The 17,886-nt window shown below is 64.1% G+C and overlaps 1 protein-coding gene across 1 annotated transcript; it reads left to right on the top strand.

Annotated features, from left to right (window-relative positions):
• The first annotated feature begins 8,225 nt into the window (after positions 1 to 8,225).
• RSPH1 (radial spoke head component 1) lies at positions 8,226 to 17,878 on the top strand. The gene is made up of 9 exons (XM_004602503.2): positions 8,226 to 8,325; positions 9,386 to 9,499; positions 9,597 to 9,702; positions 12,127 to 12,217; positions 12,364 to 12,499; positions 15,224 to 15,295; positions 16,589 to 16,745; positions 17,331 to 17,462; positions 17,686 to 17,878. The coding sequence occupies exons 1-9, from the start codon at positions 8,272 to 8,274 to the stop codon at positions 17,736 to 17,738; spliced, it is 915 nt and encodes a 304-aa protein (XP_004602560.1). The 5' UTR covers positions 8,226 to 8,271; the 3' UTR covers positions 17,739 to 17,878.
• Positions 17,879 to 17,886: the final 8 nt, after the last annotated feature.

The following is a 17,886-nucleotide window of genomic DNA, read 5'->3' on the forward strand; positions in this document are numbered from 1 at the left end:
CTGAGGCCCCCCCTGGGGCAGGGCCGAGACTCTTTCCTGTGTCAGCACCAGGAAGATCCAGAAAAAACCATTTGGGAGAATTGTACAAAAGCCCCCCGAAAGCCAGCCGGCACTCAGGGCTCCGGCCTGTGCCACGCGCTGGCCCTGTCCTGTCCGGCCCGTGGCTGTGCGGTACGCGGGCTCCATGCAGGTAGGGGCCACAGTGGGCGGTGCCCGGCTCCCCCTGCACCCAGGGACCACTCCTGGTGGGCTTGGGGGACCACATGGGGGTCCGCGGATAGAACCTGGGCCTGCTGCATGTGCGTAGGCGTCTTCCCCGCTGGGCCCCAGGGGCCTGCCGTGACTCAGCTGCCCCCGGGGCTTCTTCCCCCAGCGTGGGGCCTGGGTGGCTCGTGAGAGATGGCGGGAGATGGACAGTCGCTTCCTGCCCCTGCCACCCCCGTCTGTGTGGGAGCCCAGGACAGATCGAGTCTGCGGCGAGCCCCCGTCCAGCCACGCCTGACGCCCGCCTGGTCTCGGCTCGGGCTGATCCCCGCCACCCAACTTCTCGGGGAGCCGCGGCCTCAGGCTGGAGTGAGGGTTTGCTCCTGGCAGGAGAGTCAGCCCCAGGCCTGGCGTAGGGCCTGGGGGTTCCTGTCTCGCCTCCCAGAGGATTGTTTCAGGAGCAGGCGAACAGTGAAGTGAACCAGGTTTTATTGGGAGGTTTTTAGGAAGGGGAAGTGGGGAGAGAAAGTGAGAGCAACACGCCCAGGCGCGAGCCCTGGCTTCTCGGGGGGTGCAGGGGGCCCAACAGCCCAGCGTTGGGCGGGAGCACGAGAGTGCACGTGCCAGGGGGGAGACGCGGGCGACACGTGTGCTGGGGCGATACATGTGCTCAGCCAGGTGGGTGCTGGCAGCACAGGGGCTCGGGCCTCCTTTGGGGTTTCCCAACTTGCCCCCACGCAGGGCTTCTAGCGAGGCTAAAGTCAGGGAGGCTGGGTGGGCCGTGGTCCTCTGTGAAACCCCTTCCCTGGCCTCTCGTCTCTCAGGGCGGCGGCTGGCAGGTGACTCTGTCTGGCCCTGGCTCCTGTGCTCGGAGGGGCCCGGCGGCCTTCAGGCGAGGCGGCTTGATCACAGCCTAGGAGTCTCGTCGCTGCGGGCCCTCCCCTGTCTACCTGCCAGTCACCACAGGGGACAGCGCGAGGGGACGGTGTCTCGCACCCTGGCATCACTTCCAAGCTGTGTGTCTCCGGCTGCCCCCCACTGAGTACACAGGGGTCTCACGTGCCTCCCTCTGGCCTTGGGAACGGGAATTTCCAGGGGGGAGTCAGCGGGCTTCCGGGCTCTCAGTGTTTCTGAGTGGCCGCGGGGCCGAGTGCCCAGCTGCCTCCGAGGGCCCAGCCAGGCTCTGCGGGCGCCTTCTTGTCTGCGGCGTGTGTCTGCTAGTGGGGGACCCCGGGAGGGAGAGGGGTGCCGAGGCGGCTTCTCCCCCCCAGGCTGCAAGGGGACCCCAGGGCTGGCGGGGGTGGGGGGGCAGCTGGCCTCCAGGGACAGAAGGAGACGGGGCACTCGCCCGCCGGGCAGTTCCTGGTCTCGCTTGGGGCGTTCGCAGGAAGCCAGACTTCAGGGAAGCGGCCGAACAGGCCGTCCCCAGGCTGGCACTGTCAGCTCCTCAGGGGACTTCCGGAGCCACCCGCCAGAGTGACCGACTGCCCCTCTGGCTTGTGTGCTTGGCCCAAGCTGAGGGGGCTTGGAAGCAGAGATGCCCAGAGCTCTCAGCCCGCCGCGCTCAGCCGTGTGGCCCGGCGACCCCGGCGGGCTGGGGGGAGGCCGCGGGGAGGGGAGGGCAGCGCCTCGGGTCTGCGGGGGCTGTGGCGGGCGCAGGATCGGGGCAAGAAGACAGACGCGCTGTGACACGCCCGGGTCCCAGGCTCCGGCTGCGGGCTCCTGGGGAGTCGGCCCTGCCTTCTGCGTCACAGTGGGGACCCCTTTGCCTCAGGGCCCCCCGATCTCGGCCTTCTGGAGTCACTCAGCTCCTGCTGCTCCTGGCGCTCCAGGCCGCAGCCCGCAGACGCTCCGGCTCCAGGGTGATGCAACAGCACCAGTGTGTACCACCAGTGGCTCTCACCTGGATGTAGCTTGAAGGCCACACACTGCAGCAGGAGCCATGTGGACAAGGACGGCTTTGGAGAGGCAGTTGCTCTGCTCCGTCATTCCCAGAGGCTTCGGGCCCCGGCAAGGATGCCCCCACGGGCGTCATGGCCTGCCCCCTCCTTTGGCGGCTGTGGTCTGGGTGCTCTCCGTGCCATCAGCTCGGCCTCACCTCCGAGTCCCTCCTGCTGGCCCTGCTGTGTGGCCCGGCAGTGCTCAGGTGCCCTGGTGGGCCGGGGTGGAATCCAGGGGGGCTGCATGCAGGCAGGCGCCTTTCCACCCAGGCTTTTTCAGCTGGACAGAGTCTGAGAGAGATGGAAGGGCCCCCCCACCCCGAGAGCATGGGACGGTGCCCTCTGAGGTGCCCTCTGGAGGCTTCCAGCTTCCCGCCTCAGCACTGAGCGCCCACGGGGAACACGGGAAATGGAAGGCACGCGGAGGGCTTTGGACACACGCGTCCCTCCCTTCACACTGACCAGGACACTTCCCCGCATCTCTCAAGCCCAGGCAGGGACCTGTGGCCCCTCAGGAGAGGCCCTTGCAGGTCTCACCAGGGCTGGTGGGAGACCAGACCGCACGGTCCCTGAGCACTGCCAACTGAGCATCCCAACAAAACCCGAAGATCTTATTTAGTTCCATGGGCCACACCCAGCGATGCTCAGGCTTCCTCCTGGCCGTGCTCACGGGCCGACGGGTGGCCCCCTGTGTGGGGGTTCCCTCCCGCCGCCTCCCCCTCCAGCCCCCACACAAGTAAGTCTTGCCTCAGTCACCATCTGGGGAGGAGGGAGGAAGGGGGCTTCCTGGAGGCGCCCGGCCACTGTCCCCCTCCCCGCTCAAGGCGCTGACTGCTCCCGCACCTGCTGCCTCCACTGTGGCCAGACTCGGGCCAGAGAGCCGCATGGCGGGTGCCAAGGGCCTGGGGCTCATTCCAGACACAGGAACCGCAGCAGAATCACCCACTGGTCAGGGCCAGCGAGAAACAAACCATGGTGGACCAGGGTCGCTGCCCCCCCCAGGGCTGGAAGAGGCCACTCTGTCCACTCCCCCGCGGGCCGCTGGGGCCGGCCTCTGCACACCCTAAATCCTGGATCATGGGGCTGGGGTGATAGCACAGCGGGTAGGGCATTTGCCTTGCACGCGGCAGACCCGGGTTCGATTCCCAGCATCCCATAGGGTCCCCTGAGCACCGCCAGGAGTAATTCCTGAGTGCAGAGCCAGGAGTAACCCCTGTGCATCGCCGGGTGTGACCCAATTAGAAAAAAAAATGTCCTGGATCGCTGAGTTCCAGGGCCCTGGGTGGGGACGCCGCCGGGGCACCCGGGGGCTCCCTGCGCTGAGGGGCCACGCTGCCCACCACGGGCCCGCGCCAACCCCTGCCCGCACACCTCACGCGTCTCTAACCCAGTACCGGGACCCGAAACTTCTCCCTGGCGCCGCCCTGACCCGCGTGACCCCTGCAGGTGGGCAGCCTCTCCCCCAGCCTTAGACCCAGGTCCTTTCTCACCACAGGCCGGAGCGGCCACTGGAAGACCAGAAGTCCAGCGAGGGTGCCTGACCCGAGGGACTCCGTGGAGGTCAGCCTCGGCCTCCCACGGGGGGCCTTCTCCCCTCGTGGGGTACCGAGATCCCCGGCCAGGGAGCGTGGTGGGCGCAGGACCATGGAGGACCAGAGACCGGACGGGAAATGACGACAAGCCGCCCCGCAGCCTCCACTCCGCAACGCTGCAGTCACGCGGCCCCACCACCTGCGGCCCGCCCGCCCCCGGGTGGACCCCTCCCCGGGGGCGCGTGGACACAGCCCGCCGGCCCCGCCCTGGGTGCATGGACACACCCACCGCCCCGCCCCGGGGTGGACACGGCCCGCTGACCTCCCCCAGGGGTATATGGACATGGCCTACCAGCCCCGCTCCCAGGGTGGACACGGTCCGCTGACCCCTCCCCCCAGGGGCGTGGACACGGCTCCGACTGCGCCTGCGGGGGGCGGCGGCCGGCAAAGCGCCCGGCTCGCACGTTCACTGGGCCGGGGCGGCTGGGCCACGCGGGGCCGGGCCGAGCGCTGACCACTGCGCTCTCGGGCCCCGCGGCTCTGCGGGACCATCTCTGGGAAGGGCTCGCACCTGGCTCAGTCTGTCCTCTCCGCGGCCGAGCCCGCCCAGCCCCCCAGCCCCTTTGCCCGCCGGGCTGCGCCCTGGGCAGGAGAGGCGGGGTCCCTTGGGGGCTGCCCTGGAGCAGGCGGGAAGTGTTCCTCCAGTGCGTGCTGGGAAACTGTCCCGGAGGATGCTGGGAAACTGTCCCGGAGGATGCTGGGAAGTGCCCTGGAGCATGCCAGGAGGCTCTCCCAGTGGGTGCTGGGAAACTGCCCTGGTGGATGCTGGGAAACTGCCCTGATGGATGCTGGGAAACTCTCCTGGTGGGTGCTGGGAAGCTCTCCTGGTGGATGCTGGGAAACTGCCCTGATGGATGCTGGGAAACTCTCCTGGTGGGTGCTGGGAAGCTCTCCTGGTGGATGCTGGGAAACTGCCCTGATAGATGCTGGGAAGCTCTCCTGGTGTATGCTGGGAAACTGCCCTGGTGGATGCTGGGAAACTCCTGGTGGATGCTGGGAAACTCCTGGTGGATGCTGGGAAACTCTCCTGGTGGATGCTGGGAAACTGCCCTGATGGATGCTGGGAAGCTCTCTTGGTGGATGCTGGGAAGCTCTCCTGGTGGATGCTGGGAAACTGCCCTGATGGATGCTGGGAAACTGCCCTGGTTGTTGCTGGGAAACTCTCCTGGTGGGTGCTGGGAGACTGCCCTGGTGGGTGCTGGGAGACCTTCCCTGTGCAGGATTACGGGAGATGCCTCCGTGAGGAAGCACCTAAATGTGAAGAGCAGCTTGGTTCCTTTTCTCTTTCTCAGCCCCTACAAACAGCACAGTTGTAGCTTCTTTTATGCCTCTGCGCCTCTAAGTCATCAGCTCAGTAGTTGATTTGTCTGGGTCTGTGACGAGGTCAAGATGGTAACCCCAGCATCTCGCTGTCTCTGGGACGCGTGTTCTGAAAGGGCCCCAGGGCATCAGTGCTGCTGCCCGGGTCTGCTCAGTCATCTCCACACACACAGCAATAAGCAACACAATGTGGGCATATACGAGGGGCACTTTGTATTAGCCACACGAGTTATCCGGAACATGCTCATGACTGACACCGTGCAGCTGCCCTAGCAAACGGCCACGCAGAAGTAAATGGTCTTTGCTTCCTCTGGCAGCTGAGGTCAGAAGGGTTTACTCCCCCCAGATGACAGACTAGGGAACTGAGACTCCAGGGAAAGAGAATTGTCTGTGATCCTAAGGACAGTAAATTGGGGAAACCCAGAACTAGAACTTGGATCTTCTGGCTGGAGAAGGTGAATAATGTTCCCACTTAACAATAATGGCTTTGAGCCCGTTTCCCCTTCAATTAGATTTGAAGATATGAAACAATCCTATTACAATTATAGTTGAGGGTGTTAAGCCTCAATCGCAACTAAGGAGCATGTGACAGTAGCACTGTAGCACTGTCGTCCAGTTGCTCATCGATTTTCTTGAACGGGCACCAGTAACGTCTCCATAGTGAGACTTGTTACTGTTTTTGGCATATCGAATAGCCATGGGTAGCTTGCCAGGCTCTGCTGTGTGGGCGGGTTACTCTTGGTAGCTTGCTGGACTCTCCGAGAGGAACGGAGGAATCACAGCGGGTAGGGCGTTTGCCTTGCATGTGGCTGAACCTGGGTTCCACTCCCAACATTCCATATGGTGTTTACCAGGAGTAATTTCTGAGTGCAGAGCCAGGAGTAACCTCTGTGACAACAGCTAGATTTAAGATAAGGTAGTTACATAGCTCACAAAAGCACATTATTTGGATATACAAGCAGGTAATGACCAAACCGTATGTAAAAACATAAACCCGGGGGCCAAAGACATAGTTCAGGGTTGAGGTGCTGGCCTTGCACGTGGCTGGCCCGTTTGATCCCTGGAGCCACGGAGTCCCCTGAGCTCCCCCAGGAGAGAGGCCTGAGTACAGAGCTGGGAGAAAGTCCTGAACACTGTTGGTGGCCTAAAACGCTCCCACCCGCACCCCCACACAGACCAGGACTCTGACTCAGAACTTCCAGGAGGCAGTCCAGGAGGCCAGCCACTATCTGCAGGACCCGTCCAGGAGGCAGCCGCGGGTGGCCGTCAGCTATCTGTACCGGCCACTCCAGGAACAAACAAGAGCCCTCGACAACTGGCCCCGCAGGGCCAACCGTCACAGGCCGAGTCGAGTCGTCCAGAGTAACTGGGGCCCTGTTCCTGGTTAGGCCCTGGCCGCTGTCCGGTGTCTGCGGCCTGCTGTAGCAAGGGGCCCCCGGGCACCTCTTCACAGCCTCCCGCGGTCGACCACTGCTTCCTCTGCCTGCCCTGGGGTCTCTGCCAGAAACAGGTCAAGGCAGACGAGCCCCCTGCTAATAGTTCTGAGCAAACTCTTTGCTGCTTCTGACTCGGCGGGGGTGGAGAGCTCCCTACGTTCCCCACACAGCATGGCTGTGCTGTACGCAACATTAACTGAGGGAGGAGAGGCCCATCTGTGTTTCCATACCCCCTGGCCCGCCTGAGCTCCTACTAGGTGCAAAACCCTTTCTCAGGTGCAGTGGGAAGACTTAAGACAGGGGTCTTAAGCCAGTGGCCCCTGAAACCAGGAAGCACCCCCGGGGACTATGGTATGGGAGAAACATTCACTTCTGATAAAGTGGCTCCGGTTCAGTGGGAATCAAACTCACCTATCTGCAAAGGGCAGGGAGCACGCGTGGGACACTGGGAGAGCGGGCCCGAAACAGCGTGGCTGGTCCGTGCTGACACGCACGCTGCTTACATGGGAAACACAAGTGTGGGTGCGCCGGCTGACAAAGCCCCTGCTTACGCCTACACTGCAGCAGGCCAGCCCTTAGGTGGATGGCGATGGGCTGGATGACAGATCAGACAGATGCAGTCCCTCCTCCTCCCTCCCAGCTGCCTTTATCAGGACTCTGCAACTTTTTCTGGACGTCAGCCAGTCTCTGGAGAGTAGCCTTGTGTCCAAGGCAGCGCTGGAGAGTGGGTCTGGCCAGGCTCAGTCATCTCTCAGTGCCTTGGGGAAGGACCTACAGTTGGATTTTGGTCGGAGCCTGCAGTGCATCTTGGGAGGGTGAGAAGGACAGTGAGCAGAGATAGGCTGAGAGAGTTTTCTCGCGAGACTGGGGTGCACTCCGGGTCAGAGTGGGGAAGGCCGGAGCTCCAGGCACGGGGCGGGGTGAGAGCAGAGTGGCTGCTTTAGATGCTATTGTCAGAGTTTAGAACGTCTTCCTGGGGCGCCGACACGGGTGTCCCTCAGGGCAGCCAGGAGGAGGGCCCGTGGCAAGAGGGCGTGTGAGCCGGCCGTGTGCAGCTGGGCGGGTGGGCGAGGGAGCCGAGGTCCACATGGGGTAGCGTGGGGCTGGGCTCACGTGCAGGGTGCAGGAGGGGCGTGCTCAGGAGCGAACATCTGCTAGGCCAGGAGACCTCTGCAAACAGGAGAACAGATGGGGGCCGACTCATCTCTGCGGACTGAAGGCGCAGAGAGGTGAGGGATAGGGGTGCGTGCGGGGTGCGGCTGGGGTGTGGTCCCAGGGCCTGAGCGCTGAACCCTTCCTTTTAGGAGCCCCACGAGGGGGAATCTTGGCAGCACGGCCCGGAAACCAGGGGCTGGGTCCCAGGGCTCAGCCGGGTGGCGAGCAGCGCGGCCGGCAGGTGGCCTCCGGGCCCTCGCGCTCGCCGCGGGAATTTGGCTGGGACGCCAGTCTGGTTGCTATGACTGCACCCGGGGCGGCCCGCGCTCCCTCCGCCCCGCCTCCTCCCGAGAAGGCCACGCCCCTGAGGCGTTATTGCCGGCGATTGGTGGGCGCCTGCCGCGGCCGCTACGGTCAGGCCAATGACTTCCCTGCCTAAGCATTCCGACCCGCCCTTTCACCCAGGGACACTCCCCCTCCCCGAGTTCTCCCTGCTGATTGGCGGATGCTCCCGGAAGGAGGCGGGGCTGCCGGCGTCTCCATGGCGACGGCGGACGCGGCGCGCCGGGCGGCGGGGAGCAGCGGTCCAGGCGGGCGCTGGTGGGCGCGGGGCGCGGCGAGGCCATGTCGGACTTGGGGTCGGAGGAGCTGGAGGAGGAGGGCGAGAATGACCTCGGGGTGAGGGGTGCAGGGCTGCGGGGAGAGGCGTGCGGGACGCCCGGATCCCCGGGCGTGGAGGACCCGGGTGGAAACAGTTCCCAGAGAGCCGGGCCGCCCCGACTGATCAGTTCTCCCGTTATTATTACCGGTAGATTTGGTTGGGGGGCTGCAGCCCGCGGCGCTCAGGGATCACCCCTGGCGGGCTCGGGGGACCACGTGCAGTGCCAGGGATCGAACCCAGGTCTGGTGGAGCAAGGCAAGCGCCCTGCCCGCCGTGCTCTGGCTCCAGCTCCAAGCTACACACTTTTTACAGTCCATATCTACATTTTTTTTCAGCTTCAAATTACAATTGTGTTTTTTTCAGCCACCCCGGCAGCTCGGTTTGAGGTGTACTGTGAGGTCCTGGGGTCTTGCGGGGGAGGGGCTTTCACATCCTTTGATATCGCCAACCCCTGAAGCAGGTTAAAGTCACCTACAGTTTTTAAACTTCAGGCATCGTGGTTTACAGTCCTGTGTTTGGCAGGTTTCATGCATACGGTGTTCCAACACCACACCTCCCTCCCCTCCACCACGGTCTCTGCGGCACCCCGGTCCCACCCCGGGCAGCCCAGTTCTGTAGAGCAGCCTCGGCTTGTGTTGCTTGGGACGTTGTTGCTCCCTTGCTGGTCTCTGTTCCAATGTGGGCGAGGCCATTCTCCGTCTCTTCCTTTCCTCTGGCGACCCGGCATGCTGCTCTCCGTCCCCCCATGCCATGGCATTCCCCGCCCCCTTCACGATATACTCTAGGCAAGGATTTCCGAGCCAACCTGCCAAGAAGGGGCAGAGCTGCACGCATGTGTGTGTTTCAGAAGCTCTTGATTGTGTCAGAGCTGGCGTTGTTACGAGACCTGCAAAAGGGCCCCTGAGGTGCGAGTGTCTGTGTAAGGTCCGCCTGGCCCCGGCCCGAGAGCCTCCGGCTGCAGCTCTGGGCGCTCTGAGCACTGCGGGGTGGCCTGTGCCCTCCACACGGCCGGGAGCTCCTGCAGGGTCTCGAGGACTCGGGGGCGTGAGGCGTGTGCTGACGAGGCATGTCTCACAGGAGTACGAGGGGGCTCGGAACGAGAATGGGGAGCGGCACGGGCACGGGAAGGCGAGGCTGCCCAACGGCGACACCTACGAGGGGAGCTATGAGTTCGGCAAAAGACACGGCCAGGTCAGAGCCTCGCCAGGTTTGCAAGACGCCCCTCCCCCTTCCCCCGAGGGAGCCCCCAGAAGCGGGTGACGTGGGGCTGCTGCCGGCTCTGTTCCAGGGTGTCTATAAGTTCAAGAACGGGGCCCGCTACATCGGGGAATATTTCAGGAATAAGAAGCACGGCCAGGGCACGTTCATCTACCCAGACGGGTCTCGGTACGAAGGTGAGATGCCCCTGGGGGCGGGCACAGAGTTGGTGGGTCCGAGGGGTGGGGAAGCCCAGGGCCCAGCGAGGTGGCCGGTGGGGGAGGGGCGGCACCCTGAGCTCCCGGCTTCCCACCCTCGGGGGCGGCAGGCAGGACCCGGCCTGCAGAAACCTCTGGAAGGCGAGTGGCCGGCAGGAACAGTGAGGACTCCCCCCCCCACCCCACTGCCTCATGTTTATTTCCCCACACGAAACGTGCCTGCACTCAGCCTGGCTGGGGCAGCCCGTGGCCGGGGCCCCAGCACTGTGGCCCAGGATGGCCATTATGGTGCTGATGAGCCAGACCAGGGGTGCAGCTTCCTGCGAACCCTCGGGCGTTGCTGGCTGGCCCAGGGGAGTGAGTTTTAGGTCCTCGTCCTCGTGCCTGGTCTCCAGGCTGTCACTTGCATGTCACTGGCATGTGGGGCGGTGCACACGTGTGTGCTGAGCAGACATACTCCAGGAGATGGCCGGGGAAGGGCCGCTGGTCTCGGTTCCCGGCGTGCTCCCGTGTCCTCCCACCAGCCGCCCTCTGGGTGCTCTGAGACCAGATGCTGCCGAGTTCATTTTGGCTCAGTGAGTCAGGCTAGATTCTCCCTGACCGCCCAGCGTGGCTGGTCCCCACAGGGGGGCGGGACTCGGGTCACGGGAGGGGGGCGGGGTGCTTGGGTGGGGTGAACTTGGAGGGTGAGTGGGGAGGTTCTGGGGGGCAGAGCTGACCTTTTCCAGCAGCTCTCGGGAGCCTGGTCCTCTCCCAGGAACACGCTTCACTCATCAACACGGGAGGCTGCTGGGGTCACCCCACCAGTGTCGGGGACCAGCGAGGGCCATGGCCGGTGATGCCGGGTCCATGCGGGATGCTTGTTCAGGCCACACGGCTGCCTCCAGCCCTTTGTGTCACCCCACACCCGGCGGCAGATTGTGAGGTTGGGGTGGTGGGCCCCGAGGCCCAGAGGCTGGGGGCATTGGGGCTCTGGGGGGCTGAGGTTGGGGGGTCGGGGGGCTGTGGGGGAGGGCTGGCGGTGCTCTGTGCGGGGGGGGGTCGTGGAGCTGACTCCCCCTTCCCTCCCTGCTGGACTCTCGTCCCCGCCCTGGGCTTGGGGGTGCAGGCAGGCTGTGCTGCTGTGCCGGGCACCCAGAGGTGGGTCTGGTGTCGGCTCCGGGGCCCTTCCCCGTGGCGGGCACCTGCGGCCCCGCCCGCCCATTGGCCCTGCCCCTGCGGAGGGCCTTACTTGCTCGGGGAAGCTTGGCTCTCCAGGCCGGGCATTCAGGCCCATGTTCCCACGCGGCCGCATCACCAGAGCCAGCCTCCCGCGGGCCAGGCCCTGGGCCGGCCCGCCGGGCACCTGGCTCAGTGGCCACCAGCGTGAGGCTGTGCCTGTGCCCGTGGGCAGCTGCGGCATCCCCTGTGTTGCAAAACCCCACCCTGGGCCCACTCCTCCCCCCTCACCTCCCCCCTTGGTTTCTTTTTTCGGGTTTTGCTTTTAGGATCACACCCGGCGATGCTCAGGGGTCACTCCTGGTTGGGCACTCAGGAATTACCCCTGGCGGTGCTCAGAGGACCGTATGGGATGCTGGGAATCAAACCCGGGTCGGCCACGTGCAAGGCAGACGTCCTCCCCGCTGTGCCATCACTCCAGCCCCCTTGGTCTCTTTTCCCTTTTGTCCTCTCTGGACACTGGGTGGGTGGCCTGGGCCTTCCCCTCCCTGCCCCACGTGCCCCCCGACGCGAGCCAGCGTGTCTTCCTCTGGCTGCCTTCCCTCACGCGACGCCTCCCAGCGCCCCGGCCCCACCCCTCAGTGTGGTGTCATCGGCCTCGCAGCTGTGTCGTGTGTCGTGTTCCGTGGGGCAGGGGCCCGTCTCCGTGGTCCGTCCATCGGATGGCGCCCGGGCTGGTTCCGAGTCATGGGTTCGGGTGCAGCAGGAATCAGGCTGTGATCATCCTGCAAGGGCTTCATCTTAAATGGCCTCTGACTGGCGCCCTGGCGACAGACTGAGGGGTGAGGCAGACAGACGGAGGGCGGGGGTCAGACACACGGGGGGGGGGCGCCTGCTGACCCCCGGCTGGTGACCCTGAGCACACGGATGAGCCCTGCAGGCTGCCGTGCCCGACAGAGAGCAGAGACGGGGGTCCGGGGAGCTGTGCCGGGTCTGCAGGGTCCGTCCTGGTTCGACCCGTGACACCCTGAGGGCCCCTGGGGGCCTGCAGCAGGGTCGGGGGACCCCGGGGAGCCCCGGCACCCTTGCCTTAGGCAGCTTTAGGTTCCTGCCGGCTGGTTAAGAGTCGCCAGGAGGCGGCCGGCCTCTGAGTGCCACCCAGAGCCCCAGCAAAGGATGAGGGGGGTGGGAGAGAGAGCGGGTAGGGCCCCAGACGCTCCCGCCCCTGACGCGCTGCTCTCCCAGGGGAGTGGGCTAACGACCAGCGGCATGGGCACGGCGTCTACTTCTACGTCAACAACGACACCTACACGGGCGAGTGGTTCGAGCACCAGAGGTGGGTCCCCGCGCTGCCCCCTGCCGCCCGGCGCCCTGCCATGCTCAGGGCCTGCCTGGGGGGTGCCCCTCCCCCCCGCGGGCCGTGGAGGGTGTGGGGACCCTGCGGCGGCCATGGGCGCAGCCCGGCTCCCTCTGCCCTGGCAGGCATGGGCAGGGCACCTACTACTACGCCGAGACGGGCAGCAAGTACGTGGGCACATGGGTGCGCGGGCAGCAGGAGGGGGCCGCCGAGCTCGTCCACCTCAACCACAGATACCAGGGCAAGTTCCTGAACAAGAACGTGAGTGCCGGCCCCGGGGCCGGGTGGGGGCCGGGACCCCAGCTCAGGGTGGGCGGCACGCTCTGAGGCAGGGTCCCCGGGAGGCTGAGGGTGCAGTCCTCCCTGGGGCTCAGCTCTGGCCCAGGCCCCACGGCCGCCCCCACCGCAGTCGAGTCTGCATCCGCGTCACCCAGCAGCACTCGCGGGGGAGGGCGGGAAGGAGCTGCAAGTGGGCGCCAAGAGTGCAGCGTGGACGGGGCACACACCGCGGGGAGGGGAGCCAGAGAGCACTGCCAACGGAGCATCTCAGTCCATGCAGGGGGAGCCGGAGAGCACTGTAGATGGAGCGTCTCAGTCCAGGGAGAGTTCCTGCTCCCTGGGCTCCTGCATGCTCATGGACGCGCACACATGACACACACACACGTGCCTGCACTCATGTGCATGCACACACAACGCTTATGTGCTTGTGCACACCTGATGTACACACAGAGTACACGCTGCCTCAGGCATGTCCCCTCCGGCATGCCCTACACACGTGCTCACTGTGCTGCTTTGGGTTGGTTTGTTTTCAGACCACCCCTGGCAGTGCTCGGGGCTGACTCCTGGCTCAGTGCTCAGGGATCCCTCCTGGCAAGGCTCAGGGGCCCAGATGAGGTGCCAGGGAACCTGGGCCTGCCGAACCCAAGTCCTGCCGCTCCAGTGCCCAGTCTTCTACCCTCTGGGCACCCAGAGTTTTCCCTGCACCAACTCCAGGCACTGCCACATCTGTGAGTGTCATGTTGTTGGCTGTGAGGCTCGCTGGCTGTGTTGGTGACTGGGAGTGTGTTGGTGACGATTGTTGACTGTGAGTGTTGTGCTGTTGACTGAGTGTGTTGTTGTGAGTGTGTTGCTGATTGCGGGTGTCTTGCTGACTGTGAGTCTGTTACTGGTGGCTGTTAAATGTGAGCGTTGTGCTCTGGTGAGTGTGTTGTTGACTGTGAGTGTCGTGTTGTTGGTGCAGGTGTTGTGTTGTCGGCCTTGTGCTCTTGCCCGTTGCCAGGGAGTTGGAGCTGGCTGCGGCTGCCCCCAGACCGGCCGTTCCCGGGCCTCCCCGTGCTGGGAGCCGTTGCCCTCTCGAGCGTCCCTCCCTGCCGGGGTCGTGTCTCAGCTGGTTCTCAGCTCCAGAGAACCCGGTTCACTCCACTGCCGCTAAGCTTCCAGAACTGGCTCTGAGGCTTCTGAACGGAAAAGCTGCAAGGCTGGGCCAGCGGGGGCTCGGGAGGGCAGGGGCCTCGGTGCAGGAAGCCGCTTACCTCCCCACCGGGAGGGGAAACGCGGCAGAGGCCAGAGAGCAGCGGGCAGGGGACGAGAACCCCAGTGTGTCCGAGGCCTGGAAGGGGCACGGCGTGGACGGAGTCACGGCGTGGACGGAGTCTGGGAGGCGAGTGCGGCTGCAGCGCTGGTGCAGTCGGGGGGGGGGGCGCCGGCCATGCTCGGGGCCGGCCCAGCTTCCACCCCCCCAGCCCACACGGTGCCCAGCCCCCGCCGGGGCAGTTCCCGAGGGCAGAGCCAGGAGTGACCCCAAACAAAAACCAAGACAAAACCAAACACTGACCACAAGTGAGAGGGTCAGAGAGGGGCCCAGGGGTGAGTCTGTCCCCGTGGCAGCGAGGGGCCGGGCCCGTCACACAGCGGAGGGAAAGGCAGCTCAGCGTGAGCAGAACTGTCCCTAGACATTAGAAGGCACCATGAACACAGGCGAAGGGCTGAGGGTGAGTGAGGTCGCTCCTCTCTGGAGATGGTGCTTCCCCCAGCCACTGTGACTCACGGGGGGCTGAGAACACGCACAGAGCATGCAGCTGTCAGGTCACAGGGACACCACAGTGTGTGTGTGAGTGTGTGGACTGTGTGCATGTGTGTGTGCATATGTGTGCATTGTGTGCCTATATGCACATGTGTCCACATGTGAATATGTGTATGTGCATGTGTATGCACAAGTGTGTGCGCCTGTGTATATGCACGTGTATGTGCACGTGTGTATGCATATATGTGCACACATGCACACATGCATGCACATGTCCGTGTGTGCATGTGAGTGTAAGAGTGTACACATGTGTGTGCATGTGCCTATTGATGTCTCTGTGTGTGCATGTGTGTTTGTGCGTGCCTGTTGGTGCTTGTGTGTGTATGTGCGTGCATGTTCAAGCATGTGTCTGTCAGTGCCCGTGTGTGTGGTGTGCCTGGAGTGAAGTGAGGGCCCGCCACCTCCCTCGTGCCAGGCTGCCCCTTCCTGCTGACCCACATCTGTCTGGAAGCAGGTTACTGGGGCACAGATTATTCATGCCTCAGGGAAATCTGTTTGGTTCTGGAGAATGATTCCTGCTTCCTCGTGGTTCACAGACATGGTCCGGGGGCCGGGGCGCTCGCCGTGCACACGCCAGGCGTCCCTGCGTCCCAGCACCGTAGAGTGATCCCTGAGCACAGAGCCAGGGGTCAGCGCTCAGCACAGCAGGGTGTGGTCCCCAGCAATAACCACCCAGCCCCCCCCCCCGCCCCCGCGGACACTGGCCGGGACGGCTCCGTGTTCGGGAACCCCGACTACTCACATGCGATTCTGTTCTGACTGAAGCTCACGGCTCCCACCCGTCCCTCTGGGCCCCCCCACCCCGGGCGACACAGCAGCCCCTGCTGGCTGGGCGTCGGCGGGCCTGAGGGGCCGTGGAGTTGGGTCTCCTCCTGGCCTCAGCATCCCTTTGCCCCGCGCAGCCCGTGGGACCCGGGAAGTACGTGTTCGACATCGGGTGTGAGCAGCACGGCGAGTACCGCCTGGCCGACACGGTGAGTGGCCGGCGGGAGGGGGAGGGGCCGGGCCCGCCTGCCTGCGGCTCCCACAGTGTCCCCGAGCCCAGCGCTGCCGGGCGGGCATGGCCCCCAAGCCTGCTGGAGGCTGGGAGGCCCGGGATGGCCTTGGTGACCCCACACGGGCCCGCCGGGTGGCCACCCGGCTCCCTCAACCTCACACAGCTTCGCTCTAGCTTAGAACCCCGAACTCGGGCTCCCGGTCTGTCGGGTCGCTCCGGCCCGAACCCTCACTCTCTCCCGAGGCAGCCTGAGAGGCCGGGCGCTTGGGGCCGGGACGTGCAAGGTCTCGGGACGCAGCTCTGTGTGTGTGAGTGTGTGACTGTGTGACTGTGTGAGAGTGTGGGGCCGGGACGTGCAAGGTCTCGGGACGCAGCTCTGTGTGTGTGAGTGTGTGACTGTGTGAGAGTGTGTGAGTGTGTGTATATATGTTTGAGTATGAGTGTGTTTGTGTGTATGTTTGAGTGTCAGTGTGACTGTGTGTATGACTGTGTGTGTAAGTGTGTGTATTGGTGTGAGTGTGTGTGTTTGAATGTTTGAGTGTGAGTGTGTGTATGAGTGTCAGTGTGTGTGTCTGTATGTTTGAGTGTGTGAGAGTGTGTGACTGTGTGAGAGTGTGTTAGTGTATGTGTCTGTGTATGTGTTTGAGTGTGATTTTTGTGTGTATGTTTGAGTGTCAGTGTGACTGTGAGTGTGTATGAGTGTGTGAGTGTATGAGTGTGAGTGTGTATTAGTGTGAGTGTGTGTGTCTGTGTGTCTGTTTGAGTGTATGAGTGTGTAAGTGTGTATGAGTGTCAGTGTGTGTCTGTGTATATGTTTGAGTGTGTGAGTGTGTGTGTCTGTGTGTATGTTTGAGTGTATAAGTGTGTGTGAGTGTGTGTTAGTGTGCCAGTGTGTGTGTGTGTCTGTCAGTGAGTGTGTGTGAGTGTGTGTGTCTGTGTGTATGTTTGAGTGTCAGTGTGACTGTGTGTGTTTGAGTGTGTGTGAGTGTATGTGAGTGTGTGTGTGAGTGTGTGTATTAGTGTGAGTGTGTGAGTGTGTGTCTGTGTATATGCTTGAGTGTATGAGTGTGTGAGTGTGTATGAGTGTCAGTGTGTGTGTCTGTGTGTATGTTTGAGTGTAAGTGTGTGTGTTGGGGCCAGGGGTGTGTGCCTCAGAGCTGGGAGGTCTGTCACCTGTCTGACCACTGGCTTGGCTGCCAGAGCTGCAGACCCTTGGTTTGCAGGCGGCTCTGCACGCAGGCTGGTAAACTGAGGCTCACATGGGGAATAGGACAGAGGCGAAGAGGAGGAGGAGGAGGAGGCGCTGGTGACGCTGGCCCCAAAGTGGAAGGCGACCAAGATCACGGAGCTGGCCCTGTGGACGCCAACGCTGCCCGAGGAGAAGCCGTCTGTGGAGAAGAGCGGCCAGGAGGAGGCGGCCCCCGAGGGTAGGGCTGGGACAGGCCTGCTGGGGGGAGTGGACACTGGACCCCCTGGGGCCCTGACGGCTGTCGCGAGGCAGAGCCTTAGGTGGAGCCTCCTTGGGAGGAAGCAGGGGACAGAGTGTGGCCCCCCAGTGACAGCCCCGCTGAGTCCATGGTCACCCAAGGCAGTGTCCTGGGGTCCCTGGTGGCAGGGGGTGGCCTGGTCTCGGGCAGGGCAGGGGGCCGCGTGCTCCCCTGCAGGTGGGGTGGCGGAGCCATGCCCCTCACAGCTGCTTCCTGAGAAGTGCCACGGAGAGAGGAGAAGGTCCCGCCCTGGTCGCAGGGTGTGGGACAAACGGAGGCGACCCAGACTGGCCACAGGAGCCGACCCTTGACCTCCTGTGCACACACCAGGGACAAGGGGCAGCTTCAGGCTCGGCTGTATCAGGCTGCTCTGCCTGGCATGGCTGTACGGGGGGTTTCCCTGTCCCTCTGGTCACCAGTGCTCCCGTCAGCTCCGGTGCGGGCACTGGAGGCTCCAGGACCATGGGGGAGGGGGGTGGGCGTCCCTGCTGGGAGAAAGCCCCACCCTCGCCTTGCGCCTCTCAGGGGGAGCGGAGGCTGCCGAGGCCATGACTGACTTTTCCGACGAGATGGAGACAGAGTTCAAGCTCAGCGAGGACGAGGAGACTCGGGACGATGACGTCCAGGACGAGTTCCGGCCCAATGACCTGGACATGGGTATGGCCGGGGCAGGGGCTGAGGAGGGGCGAGGGGTGGAGGGCCGGGAGCCGGGAGCTGCCCACGGTGGCCTGAGCAGGCGCCCGCTGTCCCTGGCTGGGGACACTTCGTGCCCCGCTCCCGCTCTGTACCTGGGGCCGCTGAGGGCCCGTCTGCGTCCTCGAGGTGGCCCTTCCAGCTGCTGGCCAGCCGGCGTGCACAGACAGGCCCCCCCCCTCCCCAGGAAATCCTGCTGTCGATGAGGACGAGACCAGGCAGGCGGACCTGGGAGACTGAGCGGAGGAGGCAGATCTGGAGGACGCGCAGCTCAGAGCCGGTCAGGGCCGGGCACGGGCACCAGCCCCCGACCTCGGGCGCCTCGGGCCACTTGCACAGTGCACGGTCTCGGGAATAAAGGCGACCCGTCTTTATGTCTATATGCCAT

The sequence above is a fragment of the Sorex araneus genome, chromosome 2 (genome assembly GCF_027595985.1).
Source record: "Sorex araneus isolate mSorAra2 chromosome 2, mSorAra2.pri, whole genome shotgun sequence".
In the NCBI taxonomy this organism is placed as follows: Eukaryota; Metazoa; Chordata; class Mammalia; order Eulipotyphla; family Soricidae; genus Sorex; species Sorex araneus.

What these genes read in the sequence shown, in the direction of transcription:
- RSPH1 (XM_004602503.2), top strand. Translation starts at nt 8,272, where the DNA reads ATGTCGGACTTGGGGTCGGAGGAGCTGGAGGAGGAGGGCGAGAATGAC. An exon ending in AGGGCGAGAATGACCTCGGG is followed by an intron (nt 8,326 to 9,385) that starts GTGAGGGGTGCA and finishes CATGTCTCACAG; the next exon opens with GAGTACGAGGGGGCTCGGAA. An exon ending in GGAGGAGGCGGCCCCCGAGG is followed by an intron (nt 16,746 to 17,330) that starts GTAGGGCTGGGA and finishes TGCGCCTCTCAG; the next exon opens with GGGGAGCGGAGGCTGCCGAG.